Source organism: Pterocles gutturalis, unplaced genomic scaffold (assembly GCF_000699245.1).
Source record: "Pterocles gutturalis isolate BGI_N339 unplaced genomic scaffold, ASM69924v1 scaffold6530, whole genome shotgun sequence".
Taxonomy (NCBI): Eukaryota; Metazoa; Chordata; class Aves; order Pterocliformes; family Pteroclidae; genus Pterocles; species Pterocles gutturalis.
Window position 1 is genome coordinate 15,873 of NW_010143273.1, and position 21,332 is coordinate 37,204.

Consider the following 21,332-nt stretch of genomic DNA (forward strand, 5'->3'; position numbering starts at 1 on the left):
TTCCAACTGCTGCTCTGGGGGCAGAACTCTGCATTTGAACAAACTCCCTGTGCATCACATGCTGTAAACATGGGAACAGAGTGAAAAGGGAGCTTTGAGCACCTCCTACCTTCACCTTTACCTCCTGCATTTTGTTGTGACTCCATTTGAAAGTAACCAGGACCAGCAATGCCATCCTTGACTATAACACTTCATAACTGGCATTGTTGTACCAGGAGATGGGTATTTGTCTGGGATGGTCACCACACTCCTGGAAGATAGCTTTCAAGGTAGGCTCCCACTGTGACATTGGAGAAGATACGAGACCTGGACTGTTCCCATATCCCCTTCTAGGCTGGAGCCTCCATTTTCGCACCAAATATCCTCAGCTCTCCCAGATGTTTTAGATACTATTTTCTGTTTCTAAGTTGATGCCTTGACATCCCCATCAAGGCTGAAGACCTTATCAAGAAAATCCACTGCACAGCCAATTCTGAAATGAGCTCACAATCTAAATCAGCCAGAGACAGATGGGGAAAGATGGAAGTAAGGGAGGAAGAACAAGGTACGAAGAACAAGGTACAAAAACTAATTTCAGCAGAGAAGCAGGAGCTCAGATGCCTCAACTTCTAGCAAAAACAAATGTGGCACACATCTCTTCACAAACAAAACGATAGGTACTGCAAGTACAGTCCATGACATTCTGTTCTCACTCAAGTCAAGTCTTCACCATAACAGGATTTTACCCATTCAACATTTATATTCATTACCTTCTCGTAAGCTTTTCTTTTTGTTTCAGAATCCATCCAGTCATTTTCCTTTTCCAACATGTCAATAAAAGCCCAGCGAATTCCTTCAGTCAACTCCTCCATCTGCAAAACAAACCCCTCCTCAGTAAAATATGTCATGGCAGAACTGTTATAAGAAAAGTTCTGGTGCATGCAGGAGTGATGGATTTGGTTAGATCACGAATTATTCCAAATCACTGTATCTGCTCTTCCTTCTTGAAGGCTGATTTCTTCTCATTCTTCAGTCCTCATACACTTCTTCTGAAAACAAATTTCTTTCCATTTTCTTTTCCTTCAGTTGTAGCACACAATCTGTTATTGCTGATCCTTTCATGTCACAACTGTGAGAATGTCTGTCTTGAAATCATAAAAAGTTCTGGGAGTAATGCAGTGGTTTGGGGAGATTTCTGACACTGTGGTTCTAGATCACTATCCCATTCAGAAGGAGACAGGTGCAAGGTATTTGTACAAATAAAGCCTTTTCTGCAGAGAGAGAATCAGTATCATGATCCAAAAACAAAGCAGTCTCCAAATGTGTAGCCTGTATTTAGCTGTATTTGTGAAGTACTCCTACCCCTTGCTTATTGCGAGGATAGAGGCCATGGCTTACAACACTGAGCAGCTTTAACTGTTTCTGTGGTCTTGAACCACCAGCGACAGCTTCAATTTGTACAAAGCTAGGAGAACCCACAACCATTTTGGCTTGCCTGCTTCTTCATGGGTTTTCTACAAATAGTAGTTTTTCAAACGCCTATACAAAGCCACAAGCATATCACAAGCAAGTAAAATAAACAATAGGAGTGCTTAGTGAGTATGTGCACTAAGAAAACCCTGAAATGACAGAAAACAAAAAAAATCTAATGGCTAAGAGATACATCATATCATTCTAAAGAGCAGAAATGTCCATACGGCAGCATACACCAGAACAATACACAAAATCAGCCACTTCTATTTATACCAACAGATGAACCGCATGACAGGTAGCCACCAAGAGTACTACGAGAGTGAGGCAATGTGGGAGACCCAGCCACTGCTGGAGTCCTTTAGCACAGACCAAACCAGAGCTGAGATAGCACAAGGCATGACAGGTAATCATTACCTGAAGACTCATTGGATCTTTGTGTTATCAGTTATGTTACATTTAAAAATAATGAAAATGTCAAGTACCAGAGATCTACATAATTTTATTCTATAGATCTAGTAGCTCTGAAATGTCATCAAGAGCGAAGACTAAACTCTGGAAAGTAACACTACCCTTAGCTAAATTAAAATATACATCTGATACATAAATGGCAATCAGGAACTGTTCTTTGTTTGTGGTGGAGCCAGACAAAACATAGCAAAGCTCCTTTGATTGTTCATTTTTCCTACCTGGAATATCATCTTATTTTTAGAGACAATACGGGACAACTGGAACAGGTCTAGCATTAAATATGACTAAACAGTCAACATTCACAGTTAACTGCATCCCAGGGAATAGGGTAACTTAAAGATATTGATGACAGAGCACTGACTCAATTAGCTTAGTGCACTAATGAGGTGAACTCTCTGTATTTGGAGGTTACAAGTTCAAACTCAAGCTCTGCAGCTAGGCCCTAGTGTATACTTAGGCTTTATGCACCAGCTGTAGCTGCAGGGGGCAGGAGGAGAAACCTATTCCTGCTACGAAAGTTATTACTGAAACTGCTCAGGCATAGCTGTGAGCAACACTGCAGGCACTCTGGGTTAGAAACGGTGCTATATTTAGACACAAATAATGTCTTTCTTGATAAAAGGAGAGAAGCATCTAAGGTATGAAACATCAATGACAAAACATGGCGAAAAAGAAGGCATACTATCCATAACTCAGGATTTGCTTATCATAGACAAATACATGCCATGAGCCAGGAAAAAAAAAATCCATACAAATAAGAGTGCTCTTCTCAAGTGCCTCCTTACTGCTTAAGAAAGAGAAATAGAACTGAAAACCAGTGAAACAAAAATGATAACACCACAAATTGTTAACTCGAAAAGCACGCTTCTAATCTAATTTTAATCTCCATGGGCAGTTCACTGTAAGTCATTCCTGCACAGCTTGTCATTATTTATGCAAATTTATGGTGTTCAGCCTGTTTTTGATCTGGCTACATATCTGTCTGAAGGACTGTACATGGAAAGAATGGGCAGTGCCTAGATGGACAGAAAGGTGACATTTCTTCAAAATTTTTATTTTTTCTCCTTGCCATTTTTGTTTTAATTCAATTAAATGTTTAAGAATCTTGTCTGTTTCTGAACTTTGGTCTAACATGACAGGCAATTTGTGAGGAGGAAACCACTAATTCAAAGTTTCTAGACAGAGGTCTCAGAGGACTCACCATCTCCTTCTTGTCTTCTTGAAAATGGGCATTCACAAACATCTTGCCCACAGCATAAGGGAGTGCGCTTTCAACAAGGTCCATGCATTTATCCCACTGAGGCAGCAAACTTGTGGTTCCATGGATCACCTGTGGGAAGGAGCATGTAACAGGTCATAACATCATACCGTTTAAGAAGAATAAGTCTCCATCCACATACAGTACAGTCTAAAGCATATTTGTCAAACAGCTACCAAAAGGAAATGACGACACTTTACAATTATTTCTATTTTCATCAAGTGCTACAACAAATCTTTTGAACTCCACAACACAGCTATAAGAGTTTAGGTTTAGAAACAGTACAACGGTAATGACTTAGAGAGGCTAGACTTACAGGGTTAGCTACAGGAAGGCATTCCGAAGTGCCAATTTTAGACTAATCTTGGTAGCCTTTCTGTGTTAAGTGGAGAGATGCTTTCATCTAGAAAATCCCGGCTCCGAGATATCTCCCCAAAAAGTTTCTCTCCCTACACTTACTAGGTGAGAGTCCCCAGGAGATAAACTTCATGCAAATGAGGTCAGTCCTTGGGAAACACCTTCTACAGAGCCCTCCACTGCCATGAACTTCTGTGCTAACTAGTGATGGCTAACATTGGTAGGTATGTGTCCACACCTTTTTTGCCATTTACCTGTCTGGTTACTCTTACCACAGCCTGTTGCTTTCAGTCCCTTTCCCAAACAGAATATTTTCAGAAGAAAACAGGTTTGAACCATCAAAAACACTGAACATGTGTTTTCCCACAAAAAATATCATTCCATGTTACAGTAGAAAGATGTTGGTATTTTACTAAAGGAATGGTGGTTAAATAGACACTCCTAGGCTCTGACGATGTCTCTGCACCACCATACATGAATTTCAAAAGAGAAATAGTTAAGAATGGTCAACACACCAATGAAAATGGCAAAACAGAGCTCAAGCACATTGCTGCCTTCATTTCTCCTTCTCATAGGAATAATGTTGTTGCTGTGATCCCTTACCCAGTTAACATTACATTTGCTCGTCAAGGTAGAAGTTCATTTTTTAAAAGTACACACAATACAAAATACGAGATGGGTCCATGTAAGCAAACAGCAAATGCAGTGCTGATTTAGGAAACTTCTGTTGTTTTCAAGGTTCAAAGAGCTCCCTTTCTACTTAAGGAACTCATTAAGCTTTTCCACAGAGAACAAGCAAAATCCCAGTCCAGTAGTTAGCACCCATCAGCTGTGTAAAAGCAGAATACAGTCAACACCAGAGGAGGTCAAGCAGGATAGGATTTTGACCTCTCACAGATTACGCAAGCCTCTTAAGCACTGATCTAGCTGTTTCCGAGCCTCTTCTTTTTCCCAGATGTCTCCTCCTCCAAGCCCAAGACTAGATTTCAAGTAAAACTGAAGGGTTTGGATTTGTTCGGTTTTTTTATAGGAAAGATTTCATTGGAAAATTCCAGTCTAGCTTAACCCTCAGCTATTGGAGGTCAGACATTTTTGTACTTCAAAGATTGATTTTATACATCATATTGTCTGTAATGAAGCTTAATCAATTACTCATACTTAAATACACCAGTGAATTGCATTTTCAAATGTTTTTTATTAATACTGTACGTGCACTAATAGATTTTCAATGACAGAGAGAACACTGCTTCTGTCAGAAAACCACATTAGGCAAACCAATACGTAATAAGATAATAGTTTGCTAAACAGAGCCAAATTTGAAAACAAACTCATTTTCCAAATCTTTCAAGCCTCATATATAACACAGCGCCAAAAAGAAGGAAAAAAAAAAAAAAGAAAGAAAGAAAAAAGAAAAGAAGGGAAAAAAAAGAGAAAAAATTTCTCTCCAGGGTCCAAGCAAAACTACAATGGAGATTTTTCCTGACATAGGGGAAGAAGGGGACTCATGGCATTAGTCATCAGAGCTTGAAATTCCTTCCAAAAGCTCAGACTATGCCTCAGACACAAAGTCAGGAGACAGAGCTGGCTTTTAGACTGTGACATATTATTATTACAACATAACAATTATCACTATTTTGAGGGAAGCTTGACTGTAAGAAGTATAGAAAGGCAGCACAGGCTGTGAGATCAGTAAAAACAGAGCTGAGAGGAACAGATTACATCTCACAGCTGGTTTATTGATGTTTATGTTACAAAAGACAACTACAACTCCCTCAAAATTGTCCTCCTAATATTAATGTACTACTTTAAAACACTGTACTCCAGGTAGTAACAGTGACTTGCTAGGACTCAAAGCACCACTGCAGAGGAGGTGCTGATAGTTGTTGATGCGGTACATAAAGAACTTTCTCTAGAGTCAGCAGGTTTGTCCTATTTCTCAACCTGAAGTTTTTTGAAGTTTCATCATCTCTTTTTCCCCTCTCTTTGCAAAGAGTTTAAGTGTCTTGATGTCAAGATTTCTACATGTAAGGTGTAAAAGCCACCAAAAGAAAATGAGAACCAGGTGAAAAATATACTATCCTTATAATGGGTGAGGCTGACTGAATGAATGAATAAAAGATATCAATTGCTTTAAGGGTCACTGAGTCATCTTCGGTCATGCCTTTTAGTAGCCATTTAGTAGTTTTCTTCACTTACCTGGCGAGAGGTTGGTGAGTCCTTTTTATGATCACAAAGGATCTGCATGCCTTTAGTCCTCCCAGCCTCTGACTGAACAAATCTGTTTCAACAAAGCCTTTTCCCTTAGACGCCCTTTCTCATGTCCTTTCTGCTGACCTGTGAAGTCTGTTGCCCTGAGCTGTTTACTGCTATTAACTATTAGTTATTGCAGTTTACTGCGCTTAGACTAACTCTGGTTCTCCAGGTCCCAGGGGCAGATAATGGGAATGAGCTGCTGAGTCACTACCCTTACTGTGCTGTTCTTAAGTTTTCACAACCACTTACGTGAAACCTTTATGACATTGTTAATAAGCATTGAATCAGTTTGAATTAGATTTCTGCCTAAGCTTCTGGAGAAAGTACCCGAAGAAGTGACAGCAGCTAGTTACCACATCAAAAGCTGTCCAAAGCTTACAGTTTCCTTCCAGGAATTTTTCTGGCCATAATATAACTCAATATAACTCAGTATTATGCTGCAGACTGGCTGAGAGCCAACATCAATCTATTTTACATAGCAAGGACCATGACAGTAGGGGACACACAAACCTGTCGCTGTGGTTCTGACAGTGAGTGTCTTACATTTTTACATAAAGAAAACGTCATTTTTAACAAGACTGATTTGAATATGATTTCAGAAGTATAAAAGAGTGCCTTTTCTGTGTAGTTCCCATCAAACTCTTCAGCGTTTATTTTTAGGTACGTGATCAACTCAGAACTAGTCCAGTATCACTCCAGAAAGACATTATGGGTGCATCAATTAGCCATCTGCATGCCTCACCAGGGAGGCAAGAGCACCCACACCTTCTGTGCCACATCACTGGCAGCATCAGGACAGCCTCTTGTTGTCATGATGTCACCAAGCAAGTAATTTTCATAATGACAAACAAAAAGTTCACTATCTAAACTAAGGTGACATGGAAACAAGATGACAAAGCACCTTTCAGTTCCAATTTCATCTTTGATTTGCTTAAAGAGCCCTCACGCTGCCCACAGGATTATCAGGGTGGCTTTCTATTCAGGGTTTACTTAATCAAATGCATGTGTTTTACATAAATGTCCATATTACTTAATAATAAATTAGCTCTGCTTTCATAGCTTGGGGCAGTGACTAAGGTCTTCCATCTTCGGGGTCTTCTGCAACCCCAAGCTGGAAGGCACCTGATCGGTTTCTCTATGGAAATGGCTGATACACGCATGCGCTAGAGCTCATGTTAAGATGGCACTAGAGCATAAGAGAGGTTTGAGCAAGCTTAGAAAAGACGAAATCTTAGACTTTTGTTTTACCAGAGCTATATTAGTGCATGCACAAACAGTGGTTCTTTTCAAAAGCTTAGATTTTGGCCAAACCTGTTTGGCCTGCAGGAATAGCAGGGTTACTTTCCAGCTTTCAACTTTCTGCATAAGACGACTAAGCTTTTTAAAGGTGAGGTCTCAAAAACTCCTTAAAAGAGTAAAATCCAAAAGGCATTTTTCCTTTGTGTCACATGCAGGAATATGTATGTTTTAATTGTTTTAGAGGGAGTCTTAAAAACAAAACAAAACACTTTATTCAAGAAATTTATCCAGCACAGGAAATATTTCATGTTTTGCAAAGGTACAAGCAACCATAAGGGAAACCAATAGTTTCAATATTCATACTATTGTAGATGCTATAAAAACTCTAACTTACCCGAGAAAATTCCAGCCACCGATACTGAAAACGTCTACTGAGGTTAAACAACCTTGAATAAACCATCCTCCATACCAAATAGTTGGCAAGAGTCCTGTTAAAGCAGACATTTTTATCAGACATCTAAATGCATCTGATGTACCACAAAGCACTCACAGAAATATCTCTACAAACCTTTGAACAGAATGGTAGAAATTTCACCGTGAAAACTAATGAGTGATGACCAAATTGGTAATATTCCTATTACACAGAAGAATCTGACTGCAGCCAGTTAATATGTAACTGCACCATGATAACCATCTTCTAGATGATATTTATAATGAGTCTACCTCCTAGAATGTCATTTTTAGGTATTGCTTTTTCCAAAAGGCAGGTTTCATTTTCCATAGAGGTGGCAAGAGCTGTGTCATACTAACAGTTGCATAAAAGTTCTATCCAGAGATAAGAAAATAACTGATTTTTCTTTAGTAAATTAAAGTGAATATTATCTGCCCTCATTAGAAGGGCACATAAATCCTAAGTATGAAACAGAACAGATAACTATCTATCCCATACATACTATCATTATCTCATACTTGTATCTTTCATTAGAAGGTATCAATATGCCTTTAAGAGTTCTTACTACCCACAGAGTTATTAAGTATTACCACTTTCAGTTTGCAGATGGATAACTGAAATACCAAAAAAGGGAAGTCTCAGTAACAAGAATCTCATAAGAACTGAGGCTGACAGATTCAGGAAGAACTTGTTCAAGCTTCCCAGGAGACCTGAGAACCATCTAAAACATCAAGCACTTGACTGGAGGATTTATCTAGTCTAGACTGAGCTCCCTCTATGCCCAGCAGTGGCTGTATGAGGTAAAGGTGCATGGTGAAATAAGCGATTCAACTTCAAACAATCTCACAACAAGCCTAGTAATGGCAAAAACACATTATCCTTATCTTATAGATGACATTTTTTCAGGGAGAGTCATTGCTCTAAAGATATGGATATGCAAATGTTGTTATGGACCATCTGAACAACTCCCCTGTCTCTAAAAATATAATTTCTGCAACCTCCTGTTGCTATAGGTATAGAGCAGCGCAGCTGTTGCTACAGTGTCACTCCATCAGCTTCATTCATGGATACATCTCATACTGTCCCCTCCTCCAAACCATAACAGGTTATAAATGCACTTTGTGGATGTGTTGCCTTCACAGCAGCATTTGCCTGAGCTGTAACTTGAGTTTTGTCTCTAACCAAGCTCCAGTCCACCCACACAAAGCCTCCTGCTCAAGGCATGTTGTTGCTAGAAGCTTACACTCTTGGGCACTCATCCAGGGAGGTGATGAAGAGGTGAGAATGGAGAGGTTTAAGGCAACCTATAGCTGTGTATTGTCTATTAGTGACTGAGCACAGGATAACCCAGTAACTCCAGCAGACCGCACACATGCAGGTGGGACACTACACCACGAGCAGGTGGGTGGCTGTGTGCTCTCCACAAGCTGTCTGAGATGTGAACTGGGACCAGTCTGCTCAGGCACAGTGGTGACTGGCCAGGGAAGGCAGGTGCTCTGCAGACCTGATGGATTGGGATGTCCCTGCCAGCTGCTTCTGCTGAACTGAAGCTAGCACAAATGCGCATACTCACATGAACCTGGACAGCAGTTGTGCATCTGTGACAGCCTGGGCAAAGCCTTTGCTTCTCATCTGTTAAGTCTGCATGTGTTTATAGGTCAGAAATATGGTCAACTCATTTCACTCAGAAAAACTTGAGGGTGCAATCTGTCATCTCAAAGGCAGGCGCCTGATACTGGTCTTTGTGGCCAGTAGCAACTTCTAGAGAGGAGTAGAGAATTGCTGTGATTTATAAGTCCTGCTTTTCAGAGTATTCCTCATCTCTTACACTGCGGATTGAGGCTTTCACAAAGCATTAATGTAAAGTCTCTCTCATTTATTTTCCTAGGCACTCAGGTCTGAATTCACCCCATGCAACCCAGTGTAACTTCAAGACATGCCACATAACCTTGGGCATAATCCCTCTTTTAGTATACAGATAAATAGTACGCATAAATCCCCACAATAATCATAAAACATACCTGAAGAAGCTTTTTAGCATGAACAGTGTATATTTATAACACAGTACATGTTACAAAAGACAAAAGAGTTAGCTCTGCTTAGATGATCAAACCATTTGAGATATTGCTTAGGGTTATTAAAAAATCATTTGAACCTATGAAATACCAGAAAGTATAGATTTTCCCCTTAACACATTTCTTGCAATGCAGGATTTCCTCACTCAATGGCAACTGAAGCACCCTAAAAGTGCTCATCTCTCACTGGTTTTGTAAACTACTTGAACTCCACAAGCCCCACAGCTATCTGCCTCAGGTATTTCCGCAGACCTGAATACTATCCATGCTTCTGCAGTAACTAATCTGTGGATCTAAAACAGCATTTACGCAAGTCCTACAGATTAAAAGGTTTAAAGATTTAATTTCAATCAAAAGTCTTAGGTAAAAAACCTCAGCTAAATAAACTGCTATCATAAACTAATTATTTGTTACAATTCAGTACCTCATTGCTACCAAAAAAATCTCATCCGGCAGTGTTTGCCTTTATATTTGAGTTCGAGAACCTCTGTCAAACTGATAGTAAATGAAAGACTGAAATTTGTAAAGGATGAGTCTCAAAAAGGTGACTTATTAAAAGACACTAATATCAAGGGGAATTCCAAAAGTTTTTTATCAGGCATAACAAATGAAGGCAACTGTCAGTTCCAGGAAACAACCCACAAATAACAGATTTGTTTTCATTTGGGAAGGAAAAGGTGTCTGACAAAACCAAGCTGTCTGATGAGATTGTAATAATTCCTGATCGTAATCACAGAATCCACTGATGCATATGATGCATAAAAGAACAGGAAGGTTTCGCTTCAAAGCTCAGAGGTGTTTATTTGCTCGGGGAGGGGCAGGGGGGGGGAGGTTGAATGGTTGTGTTGTTTGAGGGGCAGTGTTCTTCATTTTTCAAAACAAAACAAAATAATATTTTCTCTGAATTTGTTTACTTACTTGGAGGATGATAATTTTACCTTTTTGGCTAATTTAACAAACTTAAAATCAATTGGTCATCTTTATTTTGTTTAAAAACTGACAGTTTTTGGTTATGAAATGCTTCCAGTACATATCTTGGGGTGATTTTCATCCCACTTTCACAAATAAGCTCAGAGAAGTTAACCTCTTCACATGAAGTAAAATCCGACACACCAACAGAACATACAAATCCTCTTTGCTCTTTCGATAAGACCAGAGCATTTGTTGTTGTAACCTTTTGAAAGAGTTCAGTACATAGTCCCCTATTTTAAGTTCAAAATTACTGTTACAGAAAGAAGTGTAGGCTCTAAACCAATATGACCATTATTGTGATACACACTCCCAAAGGAAGTGGTAGAGAGCTTGTTTGCTGGGATAGTTAAAATTACACCAGCAGTTATGAATATCTACTAAGGAATGCTTTACCCTGTCTGGGAATAAAGTAGGTTGCTCATGTAAAATTTAGTGAGTTTGTAATATTTAAATCAAAAGACATGGTGGCAATTAAAGAGGATAGATTTAATATGAGATAGATGGACAAATTAATTGACATTTTAAGAAAAAGATCCCTTTCAACAAATTTTGAGATGTTTGAACATTATATTCATAATTGAGTCATGAATCAAATTATAAGTACTGAAAAACTTCTGTGTCTATTGCTAGAGGCACGAGTTCAAGTCAAAATGTTATAACTTCTCTCTCTGATTGTTCAGAGGCAGGCTAAGACCAGAAAGGAGATATAGTGCCCCCATCCCTCTCTAAAGAAAATTCCTCTTACGCTGCAGGAATTACAGAGTACTTGTTTATTGTCTCATACTGCAAAGATGGGGTAGGGTGAGGCATAGGAAACCAGTCATTCATTCTGACATCCATTTCCTCTTATGCTGCAGGAATTACAGAGTACTTCTTTATTAATTGTCTCATACTGCAAAGATGGGGTAGGGTGAGGCATAGGAAACCAGTCATTCATTCTGACATCCATGAGGAAGATAAAGCTTCTTTCTTCAACAGCTGCAAAGGTTTCCAAAGAAGACACAATTTACTGTATCCTATTTACAGCTCATCCATAAAGCACTAGCACACAGGTAACAGGGAAGGGATATAAAGGGCTGCTAACTGCTGCCAGCACAGTCCCATCTCCCCCTCATATGGTACAGCTGTGTTTGAGATAATGGCAGAGCTCCTTTACACCACAGCTACATCTACTTCTTCCCGTAGTAGATATAAACTCCCTTATAAATCAGTTGGTACACTAAAAGACTGAAGGGATCCCTGAAGACTTCTTAGGAAGAAGGTGTGACTTTAGCACTGAACACCTAACATGAATTATGTTAGCTAGCCCAGGGCTGATGGAAACTCCTACAGGCTAGTCAATTTCAGACAGACCTCTGAACCACACTGCTGGACATGCTTCAAGCTTCACAGGGTAAATGTGAAGGTATATGTAGCAGGGTTGTCAAGTAAATAACAGCCTCAGTCTACTAAATTCACTCTACACCCTGCCAATGTGCTATTTTCTAGTAACCATGTGAATGATTTCACAATTCAAGATTGTTCAGCAGATTCTCCAAGGAAGCAATTTTTAATATGATGATTAAGAGTCCATAGGACTCATCACCTCCTTCACCAAGAACTACTATCTGCAGCCAGACTTAATTTTTGCTCCACTCTTCCCTCCACCTGAAACAAACTTCACAGAGTACTTTGCCAGATCACTGGGGCATGAACCGTCTTTTTGTGCCATTTTGAATAGCATCCATGCCAGCAAGGTGCTCATCTGAGAAGGGGACACACAAGGCATTGGAATAACAGTATAATTTAGGGATAGAAGGTTTGCAACTGAAAAGAATATGAAACTGGTGAATGTATTCATTCTTCTTCTCCTAGTGACACTGCATCTCCTGAAATGATGGGAAGTTAATTCACATTCTAATCACTGAAGCAAGTCTAAAATTTTTGAATGCTTCACTAGGAATTTGATTGGTCTACATATTTACTGTAACAAACCAAGTCCACATTGTTTGCATTAATTTAACCTTTAAAATATCATATGAAGAATGACAAATGAGATTACCTAAAGGAAAATATTCTTGTTAAACTTTTAGAGTTCACCCTACAGAGAAATGTTAAGACTTCCTAGTTAGGAGTTCACATTCAGATTATTTCCTAATTTTCTCAGGCCAGATAACAAGGGTACTTCTGGAGCAAACTGTGACATTTTAAGTAACGAACAGTATCATCTAAGATAAACACAATCTTTGTCATGCTGTGACCGTTTGGATGGATTTTATGTACAAGAACTTGAAGTTTGCTTGGGTTGAGTTTAGCACTCTATTTGCCATTTCTATGATTTTATGATGCAAATTTCTTAGGGTAAGACTGAGCAGAAAATGCCTAAGCCATTATCAGCTATAAGACATGTAGCCTGAATATACTGGAAATGAGACACTGCTTTTGCTCAACTCCTCAACCTGTGGAGATCAGAGAGCTGGTCTCGAGCTTTGCTGAAGATGGGCATTGCCACTCTTTTTGGTCGTTACTCCAGGCTCCCTCTGCCATGACACACAGGCTGGCTTAACTTCTCTTGAACACTCAGAGACAGATTTTCCCTGAATAAGACCCTAATGAAAGAAGCCTTCAGGTACTTACACTGTAGTTACAGCATATATTGCCTATAAGTATATTTGTACACAGGGAATAACTAGTTCACTGTTGTCTTGCTACATGTGCATCCTCTAAATCACCACTTGATCCCCTCTGACATAACTAACTTTACGAGACACAAAGCATGGACAGTCCAAACCATTTAGAAGGCTTTCTTCAGCAGATTAAAATTGGCGGCACACTGACAACATTTGTATAAATCTTATAAACTAAGGATGTTTGATGATCTGTAGACAGATCAATCATTTTTAATTTTCTTATTGTTTGATCTGCCACGGGTACTATGAATTAATGCAAGCATTCTGTCACTGGAGACATAGAGCAACAGTACAAGAATAATGCTTCTAAATTAGTCTTTTTTTTTTTTTTCCTGAAATGTAAATTTAGTTGTGGCCATACTGTACAATCAGCAAAGAAGGACTTTTGGAGACAACAGCCTAACATTTTTTTTAAAAGTTCAGCAACATGTCTCAGCAGAGAACAAAGTATCACAGAAATCACTTAATGTAATCAAAAATGGTGTTTCAAAATGGGATGTCATCTTCACATACATTTTTTCATCACACTGCCCAAAGTTGTCTTGCTTCCCTGTGCAAAGCACATCTACCATGTTTAATCTGAGCATTTGACAACTATCTTCTACAGGTGTTAATGATTTTGCGAGACAGAGGACCTTATACAAGTAAGAGATGCTGAAAGCATCTGTAAAAAGCAGCTTCACTGCAACCTGTGTTATCAGTAAAAAAAGAAAGGTGTTGAAACTGCAAATTTTCCTGCTACACACAAGCTAATATCTATATCCTCATTCAGACAAAACCAAGCAGACCTTTTGCCTAGAGACTTGATTACAAGAGTATCTGAAGCAACTGAAAAACCCAGAGAGTTGATGTCCCCTGTGTGTGTAACCATCATAGGATCCTTACTTTTTCCTTTCATTTTCTAGTATCTTGAATAAATCTTTGAAGTACTGGGGAACACGGACAATCACATTTTCTGAAGGACCTATATCTTTGAGCTCAGGATAGAGTTTGCTGTCAATCACCTTCTTGATGTATCCCAGCCAGTCAAACTGCAACGACAAAGAGAAGACTGGTAAAGCAGATTATGAAGAGACATGACTTATTAATGAAGTTGCACCTTTGAGACTAATGGTTTCAAAGCTTTACTTATTAAAAATTTAGAAACTATTGCACTTTGTCATTACACATTTCCAAACTGCAGTAAAGTCATAACGGTATTTAAAAGAACATATATTGTGATTGAATACACTTTCCTAAGGACAATCCTTTAACATGCTGCTCTGCATACTAAAGGCAATTTTAATTATATAGGTCAGACGTTAAGAGAATAATTTTGCAGTTATCCCCAACAAACCTGTGGAATCATGGCACTAAGCTCCGATATGTTCATTTTATTGTACATGACCTCGCTTGTTCGGTTTTCATATGGAATCATGATCTGGGGGAAAAGAAAAAAAAAAAAGCAATACACAAAACATCAAAACAAGGGTTATCTTGCAGGGACCTGCTCTTACATCATTACTGTCCATCATAATCCCAGTGCAGAAATATGTCACCACCATGTTTTCCAAGCATTCATGGCCTTAGCACCCCTTTCTGAGGATGGCATTTAACTACGAGAAATGGAACACAGTTCATTGTCAGTTTAACTCATTACTGGGGAATTGGTTGAACTGCATGTCTTCTTTGAACATATGAGACCCATTCTAGCTGATCATATTAAGGAAATGTATGCTGATTCATAAGAGATAAAAGCACACCTAGACCATTAATACTTATTCATCCCATAATGTCAGGCAGAAGCCAGCTCCAAACTATAAAGTTTAAAAGGTCACATCTGAGATAGGCACGCTAGAAGCACATCTCATCTCTTGGATTTGAAAATGTTCTTTCTATAGCCTGAATCCATCTGAGGGAAGAGCTAGATACACACAGGTTTCTCCTTACTTTAGCCCATCATCCTGATTTCCACAGCAGGAAACAGGGGTACATAGGCCAGACATGAATTAAAGCATTCTCCACCCAGGCCTCTCATTCGGGTGACCAGAGGAGCCAGACCTCACAAACATATGTAGTGTCAAAGTACAAGAACGTAGCAAAAGAAATCCTAAATATAAAGCAAGTCCTTTTATAACTGACAAGGGACATTCAGGTTCCAAGATGTCAGCGTGGTTCATAACAGAAAAACAAACTAAGCAGAATATATGGCTCAAAATTTTCTCAGTGTTCAAGAGAAACAAGAACTCCCGATGGCAATTCCAGACACGTCCTAAGATAAATCCTATACAACAGGCTGTACACTGTGCAGTTTAAAGAGGACAGACATTTTCGCCAGACAAACCAGACAGCTGGCAGTTCTCCAACCAAAATTCTCCAGTGAGTGTCTGCGGTTTTACTATTGCTCAAACCACACACACACAAAAATTACTTTCTTCTCCCCTTCTGCAAATTTCATTTATCTGACAAATCTTTAAACTCTTCTTGAACCCATTTGCTCCCTTCCTCTCAAAACTTTCCCTCTTCCTCTAGTAATTTCAAGTAGGTTTGAACCTTCCTTCCATAACAAGCTCTCTTGAAGCATGCCACTCCTTCCTATATCCACTGTATCTTCCCTTTAGTCTTGCTGTCTCTCTTCCTGAGCACACAAGTTCTCCATTATGTACGTTCACGTTAAATGAATACAGAGGAATACAGGATACAGTAAAAGCCCAAATAACAAGCAGGACTATCTCCTTTGAAATTACAGTAAGATGCTTATATAACTCATTGTGCTCATTAAGAATCATGCAACAACCCATGTCCCTGGATTTGTGCCTAATATCTGGATAGATTTTACAAGGATTATTCATACTAAAGGGAAATTAAGTAATCATGAGCAAGTATGGCTTGCTGCGTAACAGTATGCATTACTGATCCTGAAGGCTGTTACGTGATCCATGTCATCTTATATGGCAACTTCACGTATGTACTTTGTGGATTAAAGCTCTGTAAGACATTAAGTAAAGCATTAAAGCTACCAGAGGTAGCAATGCATTTTCTTATCACATCACCAATAAACAGAAGAAAGACTTCCTGTTTTTTGAGTCACAGAATCACAGAATTGTTTTGGTAGGTAGGTAGTTTTGCTAGGTCCAGCTGGTCCCCTAAATGAAAACTCAGAGTTTCTCATCCCCTCTCCCAGGGCAGCCAATGAAAGCAGCTCAGGAGCTAACTGTGGTGCAACTATAACCGCTGCTCTCTCACTACCAAGCATCAACACCCCATCTCAGTCTTGCACTGCTTCGAGACTGTTCCTCAGAGAACCAGCCTGTTCTGCTTCTTGAATAGATAGTAATGTATTCACAACATAGCAGCACAGCAGGGACTCAAATTCTGCGCAAGCTCAAAACGAAGAAATATTAATAATTTAAAGAACCAAGGGTATTTGGCTGAAGTTTTTTTTCCCTTCTGAGAATAATCCATTTAACAATTAACTAATGGAGGAAGATCATTCCTCCTTTCTTCAACAGGTTCTGCTCCTTTCCTTCTACTTCCAAAAAGCACTATTGCTAAGGCTGTTGATAGAATGGCTTTCTATTTTGAAACAGGATTTCACTTTTTTTTTTTTAAAGCTAGCTTCAATCCCACACTAAAATACCAACCTCAGCTATCTTAACTTCCAGTCTTAGAACCGACTTCATATCAGATTCAGCTCGTGAAGCGTTTGCACCCAGAAGAACTGCTGTATCAACCATGAACTGCAAAAAGGCATCTCGGTACTGTGAAGAAAAGAAAAAAAAGAGTGCAATGACCACAGGATTTGCCCTTGAGCACAGATGTAGCAGTAGGTCAGAAATGTCCAGCTAGAGCAAGAAGTATTTTACTTTGTAATTTTGTGCCCTTGCAATCAAAGCTGTACTTTCCTTACATTGAATGCCTGCTATCATCAGGGAGAAAAGGAGAAATGACACTGTAAACATACTGTGCATGACAGACAGAGATACCTGTTGGGGTTCACAGAGCATAAATCTCAGGAAGTGCAAATAACACTTGTGGATTAGACTGACAACACTGACAACTCTTACAGTGGGATTAGACAGTGTGTATGAGCGTACACCAATATTTTACACAAACTCATACAGAAATCAGTGTCAGACTGAAGAAGTACTTACATACAAGTGCAAGGTTAGCGGCTGAGAAGACAGGGAGACCAAGGGATGCTCCACTGAGCTCTCTCCTCTACTCCTGACACAGCACTGCAGCACACGTGCCTGCTACAGTGCTCTGCTCTGCCCTCCCCGGGCTATCCTAACAAAGCACATTTTAGTCTCAGTGTGTATATACAAATGTTAGTAAAATACACTGTATATAATGATACTGTAGCAATTTCTGTGCTACCTTCACCCCAGCATAATCTTTCAGAGATTTTGGAGGGATCAGATTGCTCTTCATCAACTCCTACCAGCCCACAGTCCAACAAAAGCAAAAACATATCCCAACACATTTCTACCTTTAATCTTTGCAAAGCTACAATTCTTTGCATCCTGGCATCATCTAGTCTGATAAATGTGGCTGAAAGACTTACTGACCTCTCTGACCTCTCAGGGAACTCAAAAGGGAAGGAGAACGGTAAAACCTTAATCAGCAGCAATGACTTGTCCTCCCTGACAACCCACGGGGTAGTTTTCCTTGAGCTCTGGGCTGCCTGTGCTGAAAACTGCCCACAGGCCTCTGTCAAGTGGGGGCGGGGGGGGTGTTGCCATTGTCAGATATTGGTACATTAAAGCCTTTGATAAACATCATTGGTTCACAACTGCTGTCCACAGAAAAGCAGCAAGAAACTAACCTGTAGAAGAGAAATCATAACAAGAGGAGGAAGAAAGAGGAAATTAATACTTTAAATCTGTTGAGGAACTCTTGTTCCCTTCATTGCATGAATTCAGATCAACTTGATGATAATCTGCAGCAGCTCTTGAAACACACTCACCCTTCTGGCCTAATTGAGCCCAAGAGGCAGCCCACAGACACAGCAGTTGCTGGGATCCACTTTGTTGAAATGTTCTTGAGGATCTGGGAACTCCTGGGGCCCCCCGGGGGACATGAGGGTTCCCACTGCTGTCAGGTCAGGCGAAGGCTAAGGTGAAGATAGCTCCAGCAGCTTCTAACAAACTGACAGCTGTGCTTGATCAAAGGGTGCCCACAGCCTCTCTTCTAGCTGACTCCCGACTAGAGAACCCCAGAATATCTCAAGTTGGAAGGGACCCATAAGGATCATCGAGTCCAACTCCCTTCTCCTCGCAGGACTACCTAAAACTAAACCATAGGACTAAGAGTGTCATCCAGATACTCCTTGAACTCTGACAGGCTCAGTGTTGTGACCACTTCCCTGGGGAAGCTGTTCCAGTGCCTAATCATCCTCTCAGTGAAGAGAGACTAGGGAGGGTCAAGAACCCTTTGATCCTGTGGCAGAGAGAGGCCTAAGTTAGAGCCAGGCTCAGAGCACAGCTCCCAGAGCCTGTCAATAGATGCTACAGTTCACAGAGAAAAAGCCAAACTTTGTCTGGCACACCCATCCATGGTCACATGCCATAGGACATGATCTCCAGGCACCTCTGGTGTAACTACCCCTTTGATATTGGACTCTTGGACCCAGATGGTGCTTCATAAGGAAGGATGCAGCTCTGCAAGTCTCAGGATGCAGGGAGTGCATCTCACTGAGGATGGGACACCGTGGTCTTCTAGCACGCAGAAGGTGTGCAGTTACTGAGGAGCTGTGCTGCCAAATGAAAGAGCTGAGAGAGGTCAGCAGACCACACAGCCTCAGAGGGGATGAGAAAGATCAGCCAGGTGTTCCATGAGACCCCTGCAGCTTGAAAAGCTTGGACCTTCAACTGCAGCAGAAGAGCAGGAGGAGCCTGTGCCCATGAAGCCGCAAAGTGAAAACCCCCATCACAGTGAAGGCTGGAGGTCCACTGTCCTTGTAGATGATGAGGACCCAGGAGCACTATCAATTGGAGCACCTCCTGTGGCCAAGCCTGAGCCCCCCTCAGGCCCACTAGAAGGAACAAGCAAGCGACAGTGGTAAGAAACTTATTACTGCAGCCTCCACTCCCCTCCCCCAAGAGGTCGTGGAGTCTTCATCTGTGGAGATACTAAAAACCTGACTGGACACTGTCCTGGGCAACCTGCTGTAGCTGACCCTGCTTGAGCACTGGGGTTGGACTAGATGAACTCTAAAGGCCCCTTCCGAGAGGGAAGAAAAGCAGGAGGGGACCGAAATCTTACAAAAATCATCATTTGAGAAACTTTGCAAGAGAGTTTGTGCTAGTGGTGCTTGTGGTGCTGGTGTTTTCTGATAGAAGATATCCTAAAAAATCTAAAACAAAACAAGCTGCAACCCTTTCTCAATTTGGAGCCCGAAAAAACCAAAAGCAACAATGGAAAAAACTGAGGGGAAAAAACGGTCCCTTTGAGTTCCAGTTAATAATACTTACAGATTTAGCTTCTGTGGTGTTTTCTAGGTAATCCTCTCGAGATGAAAGGGAGAGGCTTGCTTGATCGAGCTGTTAAAAATAACAAGAAAAAGCATTTAATAGGCAAATTTATCAGAATTCAAAGGTAGTCCTATAAGCAACATTGGAAGAGTTCATGTTTTTCTGGCAATTATAGTAAAAGTGTGTAAATATCTAACGCATAATAAAATTGCAGCTGCCTGAGTTCCACAGGATTTAAAATCAACAGAAAAAAAGCTATGCTGTGCCAACAGACGTTAATCATATTACCATGATCTGGGGAGCCCCATATGCCCCCTGCAATATCTGAGCCACCTACTGCAGCAAAAAATCACCCACATGACTCGCGTGTTTATGGCCTCATTTAGTGAGTAGGTAATGTAATAGGACTGGGTCTATAGGATCAGTGTGTTCTGAGGCTATACATGTTTCAGGGGCACAACAGTCGGGTTGAGACAAACACCAATCTAGTGCAGGGACCAAATGCCCATTAGGTGCTGGAGTAACACTAGCTGCTGTGTGCCTGAAAAGCATTGTTAGGTTTCTTTGACTGAAACTGAGGTTACACTCGAGCTTCACCCTAGACCAGCACTGAGTGCCAGACTTGGCTTTTTGAATAGATGTACTGAAAAAGCTGGATCCCAGCCACAGAAATGATTGCATGCACGCACGGGAAATTGTTATGCCTCCAGTACATTAGCTGAAGATTTCTAGTAGATCCAGATGGATCTTGGACTTTTTTTAGATCTTTTTGATCTAAATGTGGATCACATTTGTTGGTCTACAGTCACTCTAATATTGGAATAAGGTCCTCAAGGCAATTTCTAAACCAGTCCTGAAAATTCATTGAAATTTGCATTTAGTCTTTTGAGTGAAATGACTACATGGGAGTATTTACATACTGTTTCAAGTTCCGAACGAGGTAAAAATCACAGCACAGCAGATATAAAATTACTACTGGAAACCAAGATTTCCCAAAAGACTTCAACACGATAAGGTTAAATTAGGGTATGGAAGCCAAAGCTGAAAATATAATTCAATCAGCTCCCAAACTCTGAATAAGATACTGATGGGAGCAGAAACAGCAGTTTTGATGTTCTAAAATTATTATTTCGATGCTGTATTTGTTTTTTAAAAGATAAATCTCGTGGAGATTGTATTTATTTATAAAATTTCACACAAGCCTTTTTTAATCTAAATCCTACACCATCTATATATTTCACATTTTCTACATTTATAAAAATGACCTAAATAAACTAGACTCTCGAATGAATTAATAAATCATCTACTGACCGATGTTCTCAACCTTTAAAATATACCATAAACAAAACAAATCAGACACTAAAAGAAGTGTAGCTGTGATACCCAGTGCAACTCTGATTCTTTGGAAAACAGTATCACCTTTTTTTCAGCATATTGAAGCAAAAAGAATGTACTCCTATGCTTTGCATATGTGTGTCCTGGTAATAGTTAACTTCAGATGATTTGGTCTATTTCAGTTATGTGACTGTTGTATGAAACGCTCATCCAAATTTCCTGGCTTAAGAGTTAGATTTGACAACCCATTGAAACCAAGAAAGTGCAAATATGAGAAATAAATAAAAAAGTTAACGAACTTCTTCATCCCTCAAGAAAAAAAATCATGTTGAATGTTGAACAGAGCTT

General features: G+C 40.0%; 1 protein-coding gene across 1 annotated transcript in view; it reads right to left on the minus strand.

Annotated features, from left to right (window-relative positions):
- Positions 1-749: 749 nt before the first annotated feature.
- PHEX (phosphate regulating endopeptidase homolog, X-linked) overlaps positions 750-21,332 on the minus strand; it is a gene marked incomplete at its 3' end in the record, with an annotated part of 45,191 nt that continues 24,608 nt past the window's right edge. The window contains exons 6-12 of the mRNA XM_010084662.1: positions 19,650-19,718; positions 16,818-16,934; positions 14,531-14,614; positions 14,080-14,225; positions 7,422-7,515; positions 3,122-3,250; positions 750-851 (exon numbers count right to left, since the gene is read on the minus strand). Of these exons, the coding sequence (XP_010082964.1) occupies positions 750-851; positions 3,122-3,250; positions 7,422-7,515; positions 14,080-14,225; positions 14,531-14,614; positions 16,818-16,934; positions 19,650-19,718 (741 nt within the window). The remainder of the gene's footprint in view (positions 852-3,121; positions 3,251-7,421; positions 7,516-14,079; positions 14,226-14,530; positions 14,615-16,817; positions 16,935-19,649; positions 19,719-21,332) is intronic.